Here is a 14,170-nt window from a genome sequence, read left to right as displayed (position 1 = left end):
AATATTAATTAGCTGGACCCCCAAAATTTTGCAATGGACCCCCAAATTTGAAAACCCGGATACATCTCTGCAGTTAGAATGTCTCCTTCTGGCATAGCAGGGAACCATTTAACCAGGATTTCATAATGTTATACTGACGACCCGGATGAAATTTTCCATAAATATCCACTGCCATTCTGCTGCGTGCAATTGAATGCATAACCAGGTTGGATCCAAACATACTGGAACTAAAGTTGTGTTTTGTTACAGTTTGCAGGGGATCAACGGCCATCACTTTTTTGACAGGCATTGTTTTTGTGTCACTAAAGCGTTAAAGCCTTCCACTGCACTTTTCAGAATTGATACCAAAATATCGTTCAAAATCATCCTTGAATTTATTTTTAGGCCTTTCAGTCTTTTTAGACGCTGTAGAACCGCAAAATCTACACAAGTTTGCCTTTTTTTTTTCCTGTGGGCATCAGCATCCGCCATCTCAATGCCTAGGTTTGTAGGAGTAAATCAATCAAATATGGGCGCCATTATTAACAGCACATCGCAAATCAAAATACCCCCTTGCACATTTTTAATAGATCGTGCACAACAGCAAAAACACGTGAAAAGTCAAGTAAAAGACTTGAAGTTATCGACATTTTTTTTCCAAATGCTGGAAAAATCTACAAGTGCCTTTAATCTAACGACAAAGTGGAAAACGTACCTGACTTTGGGATCAAATTTCATGCAATGTCCCACTTTACAGTTAACATTTCCAACCGTTCAACCCGCTCTGACACCGCCATCTTTTACAAAGGCGAAGAATGTTCCTTTGTTGTCCATATCGAATAGAATTTTGGGTAGATAACCCAACTAGTTCCGAACAAAAAACGAATAAAGTGAAGTGTATACAGAATCCTCCGATTTCTGCAACGGCCGCCATGTTGTGACGTAACACGGTTATCAAAATTGATAACAATCCTGGACTGGTCGAAATATTGAATTAACATTGCTAAGAGTACATTTTAGAATTCAGAATTAAGTACCTTTTATAATAATTTTATATCTTTAGATTGCCTCCGACATTTTGACTTTCTACTTTGTTATCTGCTCATTTTTCACTAAAAAGACATCGAAGTAACTTGTGTAAGCATTCTATTTTACTACTTAGGTGATAAACATTTAATGACCGTGAAACAAATTATCTGTGTGGCTAAGATGTTCGTGCTAATCTCTCGAACATGTGTTGTTTGCCCCCTCAGAAATGTGTAGCTAATTTGCATGATAAAGGCAAGTCCAATATGGCGGCTATCGTGAATAAGGTCTATTGCCGAACAGGTTGACTTCAGTTTCAAATTTGTTGTCACTCTAAAAGTAAGCTGCATTATGAACAAATTGATGCCATATATCTTGACATACAGCTGTAAATTATGAAAAGTCTATCATTCTGGTAAAGCATCAGGATCAAATGGGAAATCTTCGACAAAGTCTTCATAACTGCAACCTAGTATATCATCAAATCCACTAAAAATATGTTTCATTGTCATCATTTGTCAATGTCACTACATCTGTCAAATTGCTTTCATCAAAATGTCATCAAAAACCTCGTACGGTAAAAGTCATCCTGTGTTATTAGAAGTACCATCCATTAAAAACGAAAAAATACATGCAAGTAGTGAAGTTTACGAACTCAAAGCTGTGCAGTTATTTAATACAACGTAAATGAATTTGTGAGCAATGGCAGTGAATTGGTAAGTTAAAAACTAGAAACATCCATTTGGCACTTGGAAACCCGAGTGAATAAAAGCCAGTATTGCCTCTAGTTTGGTTTCTAAAGTGATAAAAATGTTTGTATTTATTTTCATCTGGTGACGATATCAAGCTAGACTACCGTGCAATATGCGGTAATGTAAAATTGATATTTTAAAAGGGTCAGTGGTTCAAAATTATGGTACCAGTTTCTATTTCTTCAAAAAGCGCAGTACGTTTCCTTAATTTAAATTGCACCCGATCACCCTTCCAAGGCCGTCTAATCTGAAGCACACAGGATTGCATTTTTGTGAGTACATGCCAAATTTTCCTGTTTCCTTTCCAAGTTAAAAATCTCTTACCTATTCGCGATTCCAAGGCCAGCCAGCATGCAACGTGACGCTTTAAAAGGTGTTGATACAATATCCAGGCAGGAAATTGAGGGAATTCTCTCGTGAAAATTTTGATTGTGCATACAGTTGGTTTATTTTATCAAGAGGGATCTATCAATTATCTCAAGATCTTGGGGTTTATTCTAACTTAAAGTTGAGGACAAAACAAATTGCGCTGTTGATTAGTTTGTTCCGTACGCGAAAATAAGTTTTCGAATGTACAAACAACTAAGCAAATCTTTTGTTTTGACTAACAACTTAACTTGTCCTTTGTTCTTCAAACAAGCTAACTCGTTACGTCCTCCCGCAATTAACTTTTAATTTCGGTATCTTCCAAAAAGAGTCAGTCTTCGTGGACATCGTGTTCATTACCTCGAAAATTGTTTGAATTCCGAACACTAACTCTTAGCAGGTAAAGTCAGAGTAACTGTTCATATGTACCTCGAATATAGAATGTTGATCTTTTGTTTTAGCACCTGGCTTTCGCACGGTGTAATCTAAGACAAAGGAAGCCGTGTAAACGAAGCCGAGAACCGTTGTACATATGAGAAACAGAGTTGACCTTGGAAAATTAATAACCTCGTGGTCATATCGGAAGCAACATCGGGAGTACATCAGGATTTACAGTTATCAACTATAAAGGAAGAATAAATCCCTGCTGCTGAAGATCGTGCTTTACTTTTTTCAATGACGAATCCAGTTAGCCTGATCTTTGGTACAGAAGTTGTGACGTGCTTCGTTCTCGCATGACTGGGCTGCTTGTTCAAGAGCTAATTACCCCCGACTGTTATCGAAGCATACGGAAAAAACAACAAGTTTGAACTTTTAAGAAACCATTGTCAGAAATTAGGGACAAGATGGCGGTTGCGCGTGCGCACTTAGCTCATAATGGCTGCGAATTCGTACAAGAAAATGTATGGAGATAAGGAAACTTCTTCAAATATATCGATTATGAGCTTACGGTTCTTCGGTGCCCGACTCGAAACATGTTAAGTGCTGTGCAACCTTCGCATCTGGGTTAAAAATGGCTAATTAGAAGTAGGTTTACTTACTTCCCGAAGTGCCACTTTCATCTCTCGTTGTACGCTCCATTTCTCCATACATTGTCTTAAAATCTTGCCGAAGTCATGCCAAATACTCGTCGATTAGAGGATAAACCCTTCACTGAAGTAAATTTGCCCGACTCGATATCACTTCTGCGATGTAAGATGTTTCCGAAACAGTCGTAAAAAGGACGATTTTTGCACTGCAAAATACTTCCAAAGGCGCATTATTTTGTCCATTTTCCATCTGTAGTCCAGTAATGGACGACATATTTGCGAATGACCCATTTCGGTCAGACAAGGAAAAGGGAAAGCTTCACAACTCCAAACTTCACCTGATCGTCATTTTGTTTGTTGCTATAAATCCACAGATGTTACACGGGATATAAACTAGGTTCCAGGCTTTCAAAAATCCACGATTGGCATACCAGGCTTGGTTTTAATGGCAGTATATACGCGGGAAAATTAAAAACAATTCCACAAAATATAGCTTTGCTTACCTCATATAAAACAAAATGTCTGAGATTCTAGAGAGTTATAAAAAACGAAAAATAGAATGGGCACTAAAGATAAGAACAGAATTTCCTCTTCAGCTTCAGTGAAGTACAGTTTCACTTACATCTGCGTCCTGTTTTCTTCCTATCAGCCGCTCGGCCTGATAGACACCTAAAATTTTCTTGGAAGATGTTTTTTCTTGCCTTTTCCTTCGTAAAACAGATCCACAGAGCTCAAATTATTTAAAATATCGTAGGGGATACGTTTCCCTGACTGCGATAAACTTTGTCCGCCATTTTGAAAATGAGATTCCGCTGACAATTAATCACGGGCGCAAAATGTCCACGATTTCTGGCAATGAAATGAAATTAAATTGAAAAGAAGAAACAAAATATAGATGAATAAGTTATTAGTTAATAAAGATTTTTTCAGGTTGAAAGATTGAGCGGGTACCAGTTTTACCACTTTGAAAACCGCAGTACCGTCGTATTTTCTGGATTCAACGCCTCCAGCGTTTATTTTAACGTTTTCCCAGTGAACCCGGGCCGAAAATCTTCGACAAAGTCTTCATAACTGCAACCTAGTATATCATCAAATCCACTAAAAATGTTTAAGTGAAGTGGCAAATTGCAAATTTAGAAAGATCCATTTGGCACCTGGAAACCCAAGTGAACAAAAGCCAATATTGCCTCTAGTTTGATTTCTAACGTGATAAATATGTTTGTATTTATGACGATATCAAGGTAGACTACCGTCTAATATGCGGTAATGTAAAATTGATATTTTAAAAGGGTCAGTGCTTCGAAATTATGTTACCAGTTTCTATTTCTTTAAAAAGCGCAATATTTTTCCTTAATTTAAATTGCACTCCATCACCCCTCCAAGACCGTCTAATCTGAAGCACGCGGGATTGCATTTTTGTGAGTACATTCCCAATTTCTCTGTTTTCCTTCCAGGTTAAAAATCTCTTACCTATTCGTGATTCCAAGGCCAGCCAGCATGCATGTACGCTTTAAAAGGTGTTAATACAATATCCAGGCAGGAAATTGAGGGAATTCTCTCGTGAAAATTTTAATTGTGCATACAGTTGGTTTATTTTATCAAGAAGGGATCTATCTCATGATCTATCTCATGATATTGGAGTTTATTCTAACTTAAAGTGGAGGACAAAACATTTTCAATTGCGCTGTTGATTAGTTTGTTCCGTACGCAAAAATAAGTTTTCGAATGTACAAACAACTAAGCAAATCTTTTGTTTTGACTAACAACTTAACTTGTCCTTTGTTCTTCAAACAAGCTAACTCGTTACGTCCTCCCGCAATTAACTTTTAATTTCGGTATCTTCCAAAAAGAGTCAGTCTTCGCGGACATCGTGTTCATTATCTCGAAAATTGTTTGACTTCCGAACACTAACTCTTAGCAGGTAAAGTCAGAGTACGTAACTGTTCATATGTACCTCGAATATAGAATATTGATCTTTTGTTTTAGCACCTGGCTTTCGCCACGGTGTAATCTAAGACAAAGGAAGCCGTGTAAACGAAGAGAATCGTTGTACATATGGGAAACAGAGTTGACCTTGGAAAATTAATAACCTTGTGGTCATATCGGAAGCAACATCGGGTGTACATCAGGATTTACAGTTATCAACTGTAAAGGGAGAATAAATCCCTGCAGCCTGCTGAAGATCGTGTTCTACATTCTTCAATGACGAATCCAGTTAGCCTGATCCTTGGTACAGAAGTTGTGATGTGCTTCGTTCTCGCATAAGTGGGTTGCTTGCTCAAGATCTAATTCCCCCCGACTGTTATCGAAGCATACGGAAAAAACAACAATTTTGAACTGCTGAGAAACAATTGAAATTAAATGTAAAAGAAGAAACAAAATATAGATGAATAAGTTATTAGTTAATAGAGATTTTTTCAGGTTCAAAGAGTGAACAGGTACCACTTTAAAAACCGCAGTACCGTCGTATTTTCTGGATTCAACGCCTCCAGCGTTCATTTTAAAGTTTTTCCAGTGAACCCGGGCCGGGTTTATTTACGAAATGCAATTTTCTGTCATTTGTTCGTGTTGGTTTATTAATTACCCAACCTTCAAGACCCAGGGGTAGTTTTCACCGTGTATGCGATCGGTCAAGGAAAAACGAAAACCATTGGTTCCCAGTGGCCTCGCGCCATGTAGGTTTCTTGCTTAGGACCTGAGGTCTTTACTTCTAGAAACCCTTCGCTCAGGAGAGTTTGCGGAACACGAAGTCTGAATATACTAAAACCGAAACACCGAAAACACGTAATATGAAGAAACCCTTGAAATTCTCAGAGGGGATGTCCTACCACCAACCATTCATATGCCTCTTCTGGTAGTAAAGCAAAACCCGAGACCAAAACCAGCCAGCATCCGATTTCTCTTGCTTTCAACACCCGAACGTAAATGCGTTGTGCAACAGTATTATTGATGACAAACGGAATGGCAAGCAAACGTTGGTTATCGTACACACCAGCAAGAAAACCTTTTTGAGGAAGAAATGGCGGAGAAACTTTATTCACACGAGTAAATCAAAATTGTCAAAAACACAGGGCACCGAAAGAAGGTGTTTTGCAAAATATCTCCTCGGAGATGTCTAGGTTGCCTTAAAGTTTCGACACCTTACTTAACAAATTTGCTTTGCCTGATTTGTTACACCAAGAATTTAGTAGAGTTTTTTTTCGATTTTCGTAGCCTTTATAGGTGGCTTTTCAGCCAATCTCTAGACTGAGACGCAGATAAGGATTGTAAAATGAACAAATGCTGGTGAAGGAAAAAACCGAGCAAATAAGAGATCTATTGTTTACTTCCACTAACATGGCGGCGTTGACTTAATGTGAAAACCACCTGTTAGATTTTTGATATTTTCGAAATTTTTCGAAGTTTATTATTGGATTGGGTTGAGTTTGATTCGTTCAGTTGAGTTGGATTGGTGTGTTTTGGTTGTTTACTGGAATTGCTCCCGTTTTATGCAGTGCAGAGCCATAACACAAAGTTTAAAAATCTTACATTCCCCTCAGTAAAACCTGAGTGAATTGAAGTCTCCAGGTCGATCTACCAATGATAGGAAGAAATTAAGACACCGCACGGGAATTAAAACGGGCGTGGTTCATCTACAAAATAAATAACAAAATACACGTAGCCGGCAAATTTACTCCCTTGAGTTTCCCTGGAAGGTGTAAACTCACCGAGGCAAATTAAACTATTTTAATCAAAGGAAATTTATAGCAGGCAGATCACGTTTACCCAGCTTGTTGTGACACCGTGTCACCGTGAATAAAATTTAAGCGTGTGTAGAATTGCAAACACTTCATCATGCATGAGTTCGGCGGGATTTGAAAGTGATGACGTTAGATGGGGACGATATGTTTTTCTAGCTGCGTAAACTTTGCTTCGTTATGAACAGAAAGCAGAGGTGAAGACAATTTAAGAAACGTAAAACAATTTTGACTTCCTGGCTGTTTAAACTAATTACCCTGAAGAATGAATAAATCGACTGGAGAGTAGAGGACTTTCAAGGAAAGCGTACAAAGGCTTCAAGTTTCTCCTTCATGGGAGAGTACATTTTATTACGGTGTTAGTGCTGTGATTCTTGTCCAAATTTTGGACACTCTTCATACTGCGAATCAATGACAAGTTGAGCCTGTCAGCTGCAAATTTCTACACACTTCTTCTTTTACTGTCCTTAAAGGCTGGGGCTAGGTCATGCAATTTTAGGCAATTTCAGCACTGATCGAATGGTCATAGAATTAACTGAAATATCAAAATAACTGTTCAAAACTATAGAAGAACTCTAACAAAACACAGGGAAGCCAAGAAGGGACGTGGATGGACAAAACTGGAGAGAATTGAAATGGATTGAATTTGGGCACATTTGAAAAACGTCGGCTCATCTTTTTGCAAATTTATATCAGTCTATATCAAAATGTCATTTACAAAGCTGGAAAATCATTCTCAGTTGTTATGTTGCCTTGATTTTGCAAATAAAGACTCTTGCTCTGCCAATTTGACGTTTAGAGCTCATAATTAACAAAATTAAACAAAATTACCTAAAATAGCGTGACCTAGCCCCTTCAATTAGCTTATCCTTCGTGACCAAGAAGTGTGCAGTAGTTCAGAATCAAGTCTCATACAATAATGTTATTTCAAGTGCTCTCTAGGCGAACTAAAGAATAGTGTTTTCCTTTCGTGAAATCTCTCCTCTTAATCCAAAAATATTCAAGTTTTACAATTATTATAACTAGTGCGCTCGACTCCGGTTCGAGTCCGGGTTCGGGGCCTGGCCGGGGACATTGTGTTGTGTTCTTGGGCAAGACACTTTACTCCCACGGTGCCTCTCTCCACCCAGGTGTTTAAATGGGTACTGGCGAAAATGCCGGGGGTAACCCTGCGATGGACTGACATGAACGACTAAATATTTCCATAACTTTCTTTTAAAAAGGTTATTGGAATAATGTTATGATTAGATAGATTTCTTATTTTCTGAGTTCCAAAAGACGAAACTAGATGAATCCAGAGAAAAGAACAGGGAGTTCCGTTGTCTCGCTTACGGATGCAAATCACGGATTTTGCCTTGTCAACTGGCATTCATCGGTCACGTATCTTTTTCGGGTCAAATCAAGCTGGATCGATTCTTGAAACTTGATGAAACACCCAGATTGTTCTCCTTTTGGGGTTTATAAGCCATGTAATACTGAACTTGTAATTCGTTTTGCAAGCATCCATTTTCAGAAGATTTCTGAAGATTGTAGTAAACTATCCGAATCTTAGCAGATAATATCTCCACACCTGACTTAAAATACGATTTTGCGCAATGGGATAAATTGACATTTCACTATAATGAGAAGCATAATCGAGATTCACCCGACTACGTGTGTTGGTAAAACAATTTCACACGCCTGACTTACACTGACTAACTCGTTGCGGTTACACTGAGATGGAAGTTCTTCCGTCGGCAAAATTGGTTGGGAATATGAATCTGACGGAGACCGCGTCAACTTCGTTCACAAAACGTCAACATGATGTTTCGTTTTAAAATATTCTAAACAAAGTACAACAGAGTCTATGTCCGCCTCCTCCCACTCAGGGATGAACACAGTTTGTGGATCTTAAACATTTCGCCTAAATTTTTCTAGTTAGTCGTTTAGCAATTAACAATTATTCACCGAAGCCGGGAGGTGAAATTTTTTTGTATAAATATCCACCGCTTACAACGACACTGAGGCGAATAATTGTTTCAGTATATTATACCACACAAACTGAACAACTAGCGTTTATTCGGAAACCGAAACGGGAGGCCGTTTTGTTTCTCTTGGAGGTGAATAGTACGTTGCTAATCACCTCCGAGTTAACCAATCAGAACGCGCAAAAAGCACTATTCACTCACGGTGTGGTATATACTAATTCGTGTTAACATTAACATATTTTTAAAAAACAGAGCTAACAATTACATCCATCCTCTAAATTCCTCGTTCCGTTTTAGTTTGTTCTTCCCTGATCATTACATAATTAGCTCTTGTATATAAATATCTTCGCATTCAAATTCTTCTATTTTACTTACACAGGAGGATGCTGTTCCTGGGTGCCCTTTTACTGCCTTTACTGAGTTCATGTCTCTCAGAAGTAGTTTGGGATCCGACGGACCCTAGATGTGAGCAGCGCAGAAACGAATATGACGTCGTAAAACGTTGGCATTATGTTATTGCATGGACCTACGACTTGATTGACCTTACTAGGTAGTACCCACGCCGAACTATCGTAAATGTTACCTGGTCAACAGATATTTGCACCATGCGATGGATAAACCATTCACCATGGAATCGGTTTTATTAGCTTATATATGACCCTATGTTCAGACGGATTGCTATTGAAGCTTCTTAACCTTCTTGTTGCAACTTTAATTTTCTTTGTTGGTGTCACATAAGTGGTCAACGTTCGATTTGCTTTTGACAAAGCGCCATCGGACAAGTAAGTAGCATTTCTTGAAGGAATTAAAAAAAAAAAAGAAGAAAAACCGAACGAAACAAGTCAAAGCACGGAAGAAAACTCTTTTATTTCCCCAGTAGATTTTCTCAGTAAGTGGATCATGCACTCGATCCAATTCCTTTAGTTGGGTCACCTACCTTGGCAGCACATTTCCCTAAAGGGAAAGGCTTAGTAGTAAGCTGAACAACTGGAAACAGACTTCCGTTGACCGTTCACTGAGCCAAGTGGCCCTTATTTATCCAAGCGGATGTTACCACATACGATATCAACAAGTCGAACTAGCACTTTCCTGTTACACTTTCCCAATTATTTCTTTAGACTTCCACCTCCTATTCCGAACAAAGTTCATCTTAATTTACCTTCTTGCACCCTAAAGGACTAGTACGTGGTGTAAGCCTCGCACAAAACGAGAGCGCACAAGACGTCCCGAGAGCCTTCTTAAAACTTTTGTTAAGGCCTAATAAGTATACAGAAAGTATCCTATTGTAAACACGCATAAAAGCTAACCTTTAAAACAAACGTTTTAAGAAGGCTCTCGGGCCGTTTTGTGCGCTCTCGTTTTGGCGAGGCTTACACCACATGGTAGCCACCTAAAGGCAGTCCCATTTTCATTAGCCTCAAGATTGCTGAAGGGCAGTTCGTCGATTCTACGGACTACCCGCATCAATGCATTATCCAGGATAGCACTGAAGGCTCAGGACTCTGATACATAAACCTATGCCGGATGAAGATAAAAGATGGTCGTAGATGATGATCATCATCATCATTTCTATATTAAATTCGCCATATTCATAGGTGTGTCTGTCCGTGTAAATATATTCCAGTAGGTGCGTTATTATACACCTTATCTATAGTTCACCCACTGATATTGATTGACGTCTCAATTTTATTGCAGTACGTTTAATGATTTCCGGTGGGCGTATAACGGAACGCTTAACGTTTTAGAAAAAGGCTGTGATGAGTACGAGGAAGTAAAAAAGACTGATTATTACAGATGTTGGTCGAAGGAGTTCCTCTGTTCTGCCAAAGAGGTTATCAAGATAATCGCTGACAGTCAGGATTTGAAGATGGGGTACGTTAAGCATCGTTGGTACCGTTGGTTTAAAACACCAGGGGGACGCAACCGTAGTGATGTTCGAGATGAAGAGATAAACTGGATTACGAAGATGCGATGGAATGACCCCAGACTCCTATATTGGGCCAAAAGTGATCTCGAAGAACTTGGTAACAATATGTTCGACCGAATCTTCTACTATATCGAAAAGAACGATATCAATAGCTTACAACTGGTTTTTGACCAGTATAAGTCCAACGGAACCATGGATTTTATGAGAGAACAGTGCGAAAGCATGAATAGGGACGACACCAAAATGCAATGTAAGTTAGCTATAGTCTTTGATAGATTGGCAGAGTTAATAGTAGATCATAAGGATATACCGTGGGATATGGAGGAGAAACCCCCTAGAAACAGGGCGGAGTTGTCAATGTTGTATCTCCTCCAACCCAAAGTCTACGAAATCATGAACATTGCATCCAAAGCCAGAAATAAGACCCTTTGTGACCGCCTCATGACAATGTTCCAAAGTCTTTATGATAACGCCCTGAATCAGGATGGCAACAGAATCAAGAACCATTTTGGTAAATTCGGTTCTATTTATGCCAATATGAAACGAGATTGTGCTGACACTTATCAAAATGATTTTGAGCAGCTTCCCTGTTACTTGGCTGAGACTTTTGCGCGTATGGATGCCCTCGGAAGTGCACTAGGGACAGACTATGGCAACTGGCAGTCAGGTAGATCGCAAAGCATGCGAGCTGTTGTCTTAGTCTGGCTTTTGTTGACACCTAAAGGGAATTTCTATGTCAAAACGGATGCATTAAATAGAGCCGAGCCCGCAAAAGAGCTGCTGAAAATAATGTACAACAAAATTCACGAAAATAACCTCACTGACCTTCAAGATATTGCTAACTTAATTCCCAATGAGAACCAAATGGGACTGACCAGCAGAGATGAATGTGCTCCAAACTTTGACAAGATTAGTAAGAGCATGAAATGTGGGTTTAAGATTGTTATGGAGAACCTAGTGGTGTTTCTTGGCCAGTATAGTAGTAAGGATCGAAGAACAAAAAGTCTGGATCTCAGCGTCGATCATAAGACTCGTTTAAAGCAGTTTCAAATTTCCAGTATCAAAGGAGCAGTAGAAAATACCAAACTCGAGCTACAACGTTCGCTGGAAAAATTCACGGGCGAGATAAAGAAATATTTCGAGGCCTCGATGGGCAATCGTTTTACAAGTTTGCGCAGTTATTTTACACAAGTTGCCAGTTTTGACGCAGAAATTGCCAGGGCAGATACAATTTTCATAACCGGAAAATTGAAGGAATTTAAAAAGACCGCAGCAGATCTTAAGCAAAAACTAGATTATGATACTTCTAAGTTACAAGTAGAAGGCACTGCAATCAAATCAATTGATGCTACTTTCATGTGGTTAAAAGCCGTTGGTTCGGGTATTTCGGCCATTATCGGGTTCATGGGCGGTGACTTTGGCGGCCTCGAGGATACGGCCAATCGAATCGACGCTGCAGCCCTAGCAACGCTCGAGGCGGTAAAAGGCAGCGCAATTCGCAAGCAGATTGACAAAGCCACAGACAGTTTCAAAAAAATCGCAGAAGGATTTAAAAAAAATAAAGTTCATCTAGAAAACACAAAGAAAATCATTGATAAGCTCGAGGCGGAAGAAACTAGTGCCGATGAATTTAAAACAATCCAAGAAGATTTTTTGAAGAGCTATAACGACTACACACCAGAAGTGTCTGAGGCGCAAATCGCTGAGCTTGACGCTGCGTGGAACGAAGTAGTCGAAAATTTGGAAACTTTGGTGGATTCCGTTGAGACAAAAGAGGCAATAGCTGCCGCAACGTATATTTTCGTAGGAAATCACCTTTTTAAAATCAAAATCGCTGTACCTCAACTTGCCCAAACCCTTAGTAATCGTTATGATTATCAATTCGATTTGATGGACAGTTTGACGGCAACGCTGCGTGCACATACGTCAATGCAAGCAGCTGATGGTCTGACTAAAGGTTTCGAGGATTTGGAGTGGCAACTGGCAGAGTCCGCAGAGGCCCAACTCGCGCTCGAACAAATGGTTTTATCCACATATGTAATTTCACAGTTTCATCTCCTTCTCATTCTATCCCAGTATTGTAATTATGTGACCTATGTCAATGCAGGGGTAGAGTCCTACCAATGCACTAACGCCCTTCGCACAATGGATACCAACCATATTGACGAGGCATTAAGTTACAACCCTCCTTCTTGCGATGTTGTCAGAGTGGAATTGAAAATTCCCACCAGTGATTCAGGCAAAGCCGATAGTATCAATCTCAACCTGTTGAATTCAGGCGAGTCGGTTACTTTTCAAATTCCTAATTTTGAATGGTTGAAGCTTAACGGGGGGGTCTCTTCTAATGATCGAAACAGCGCCCTTTTTGTCAAGCTCTTTGAGATCTATGCCATTACCAATGACAACTACGAGTTGAGGAACAATCTACAGGTAGAGGTCACCCCCACTGGATCTGCGCCCATCTATGCCGTTCCAGGACAAGTCAAATACGAACTGCGGCCCCGCTCACGAACGCAATATGTCTTTGAATACAAAGAAAATTATAGGGGTAACTGTATCTCAGAGACAAACCCATACCTTGTATGCTCCCCGGGACCTAAAGGCATTTGTGTTCAGAGCAGGGGAGAACTCAACAATAAGTTAGGTGCTTATCCTTCAGTCTACAGTGCTTGGATCATAAAATTCGACCAAAAAATCGATAATGCCCCTAAACCTGCTCCACAAACGAAGCTGTATCTCCAAGCTAAGCTTGAACTGTGCAGAAAGAGAAAAGATGCTAATATAAGGTCCAGTCGGGGAAGAAAGCGCTCGTTCAAAAGGACCAAAAAGCATAAACACCATGCGCACAGGGATTCGGACGTCCCGGCTTGTCCTGCGGGGAAATATTTCAATCAGGAGTCGGGGCTATTTGCAGCTTGTAGTGCTGACTCTACCCCGCAGCATTATGGGTATTATTGCGAACTGAACCCAAGTGAGTAGTCATAGTGTGCTTGGTAGTTGAGTGTGGCCAACCATGGGATTAGTTAACGGGGTTGAATATTACTTATTACCTCTAGATAAATAGATGGATTAACAAAAAATGCTTTCTTGTGAGGAACTCGATGTGAAATAAAGTAGAAAGAAGAAAATTTAATTCAGATGTGTTTTTTTTATTTACTCCTTAATTGTTAGACTTAATACTATATGGCCGTTCAGTTTGTGGATCTAAGACTGTTTATTGTCTTACTTGTCTTGATTTTGCCAAAGCGATGTAAAAGGGTTCCTCTGAGCCAGCTGAATGCAAAGGATAAGACGAATTCTTACATATTCCTTCGGTTAAGTGACTCCGTAGTCACGCTTAGACTATACTTAGCTGAATAGAGTTACTTAGATGTCTTGAGATGGATTT

General features: G+C 39.5%; 1 protein-coding gene across 3 annotated transcripts; it reads left to right on the top strand.

The window, feature by feature from the left end:
* The first annotated feature begins 1,984 nt into the window (after positions 1 to 1,984).
* Positions 1,985 to 13,966, top strand: LOC137975235 (uncharacterized). 3 transcript variants are annotated; one of them, XM_068822322.1, is made up of 3 exons: positions 1,985 to 2,029; positions 9,235 to 9,405; positions 10,551 to 13,966. In XM_068822322.1, the coding sequence occupies exons 2-3, from the start codon at positions 9,239 to 9,241 to the stop codon at positions 13,759 to 13,761; spliced, it is 3,378 nt and encodes a 1,125-aa protein (XP_068678423.1). In that variant the 5' UTR covers positions 1,985 to 2,029; positions 9,235 to 9,238; the 3' UTR covers positions 13,762 to 13,966. The 3 variants fall into 3 exon arrangements, with proteins under 3 accessions (XP_068678423.1, XP_068678422.1, XP_068678424.1); XM_068822321.1 differs by lacking the exon at positions 1,985 to 2,029 and adding an exon at positions 4,452 to 4,569; XM_068822323.1 differs by lacking the exon at positions 1,985 to 2,029 and having other exon boundaries at positions 9,284 to 9,637.
* The last annotated feature ends 204 nt before the right edge of the window (positions 13,967 to 14,170 follow it).

Source organism: Montipora foliosa, chromosome 11 (assembly GCF_036669935.1).
Source record: "Montipora foliosa isolate CH-2021 chromosome 11, ASM3666993v2, whole genome shotgun sequence".
Taxonomy (NCBI): Eukaryota; Metazoa; Cnidaria; class Anthozoa; order Scleractinia; family Acroporidae; genus Montipora; species Montipora foliosa.
Note: the sequence above shows the minus strand (reverse complement) of the source record. Positions and strands in the feature narration are given on the sequence as shown.

Coding starts and splice junctions, on each gene's coding strand:
- LOC137975235 (XM_068822322.1), top strand. CDS start 9,239: ATGCTGTTCCTGGGTGCCCTTTTACTGCCTTTACTGAGTTCATGTCTC. Junction 9,406..10,550: donor GACTTGATTGACCTTACTAG/GTAGTACCCACG, acceptor ATTTTATTGCAG/TACGTTTAATGATTTCCGGT.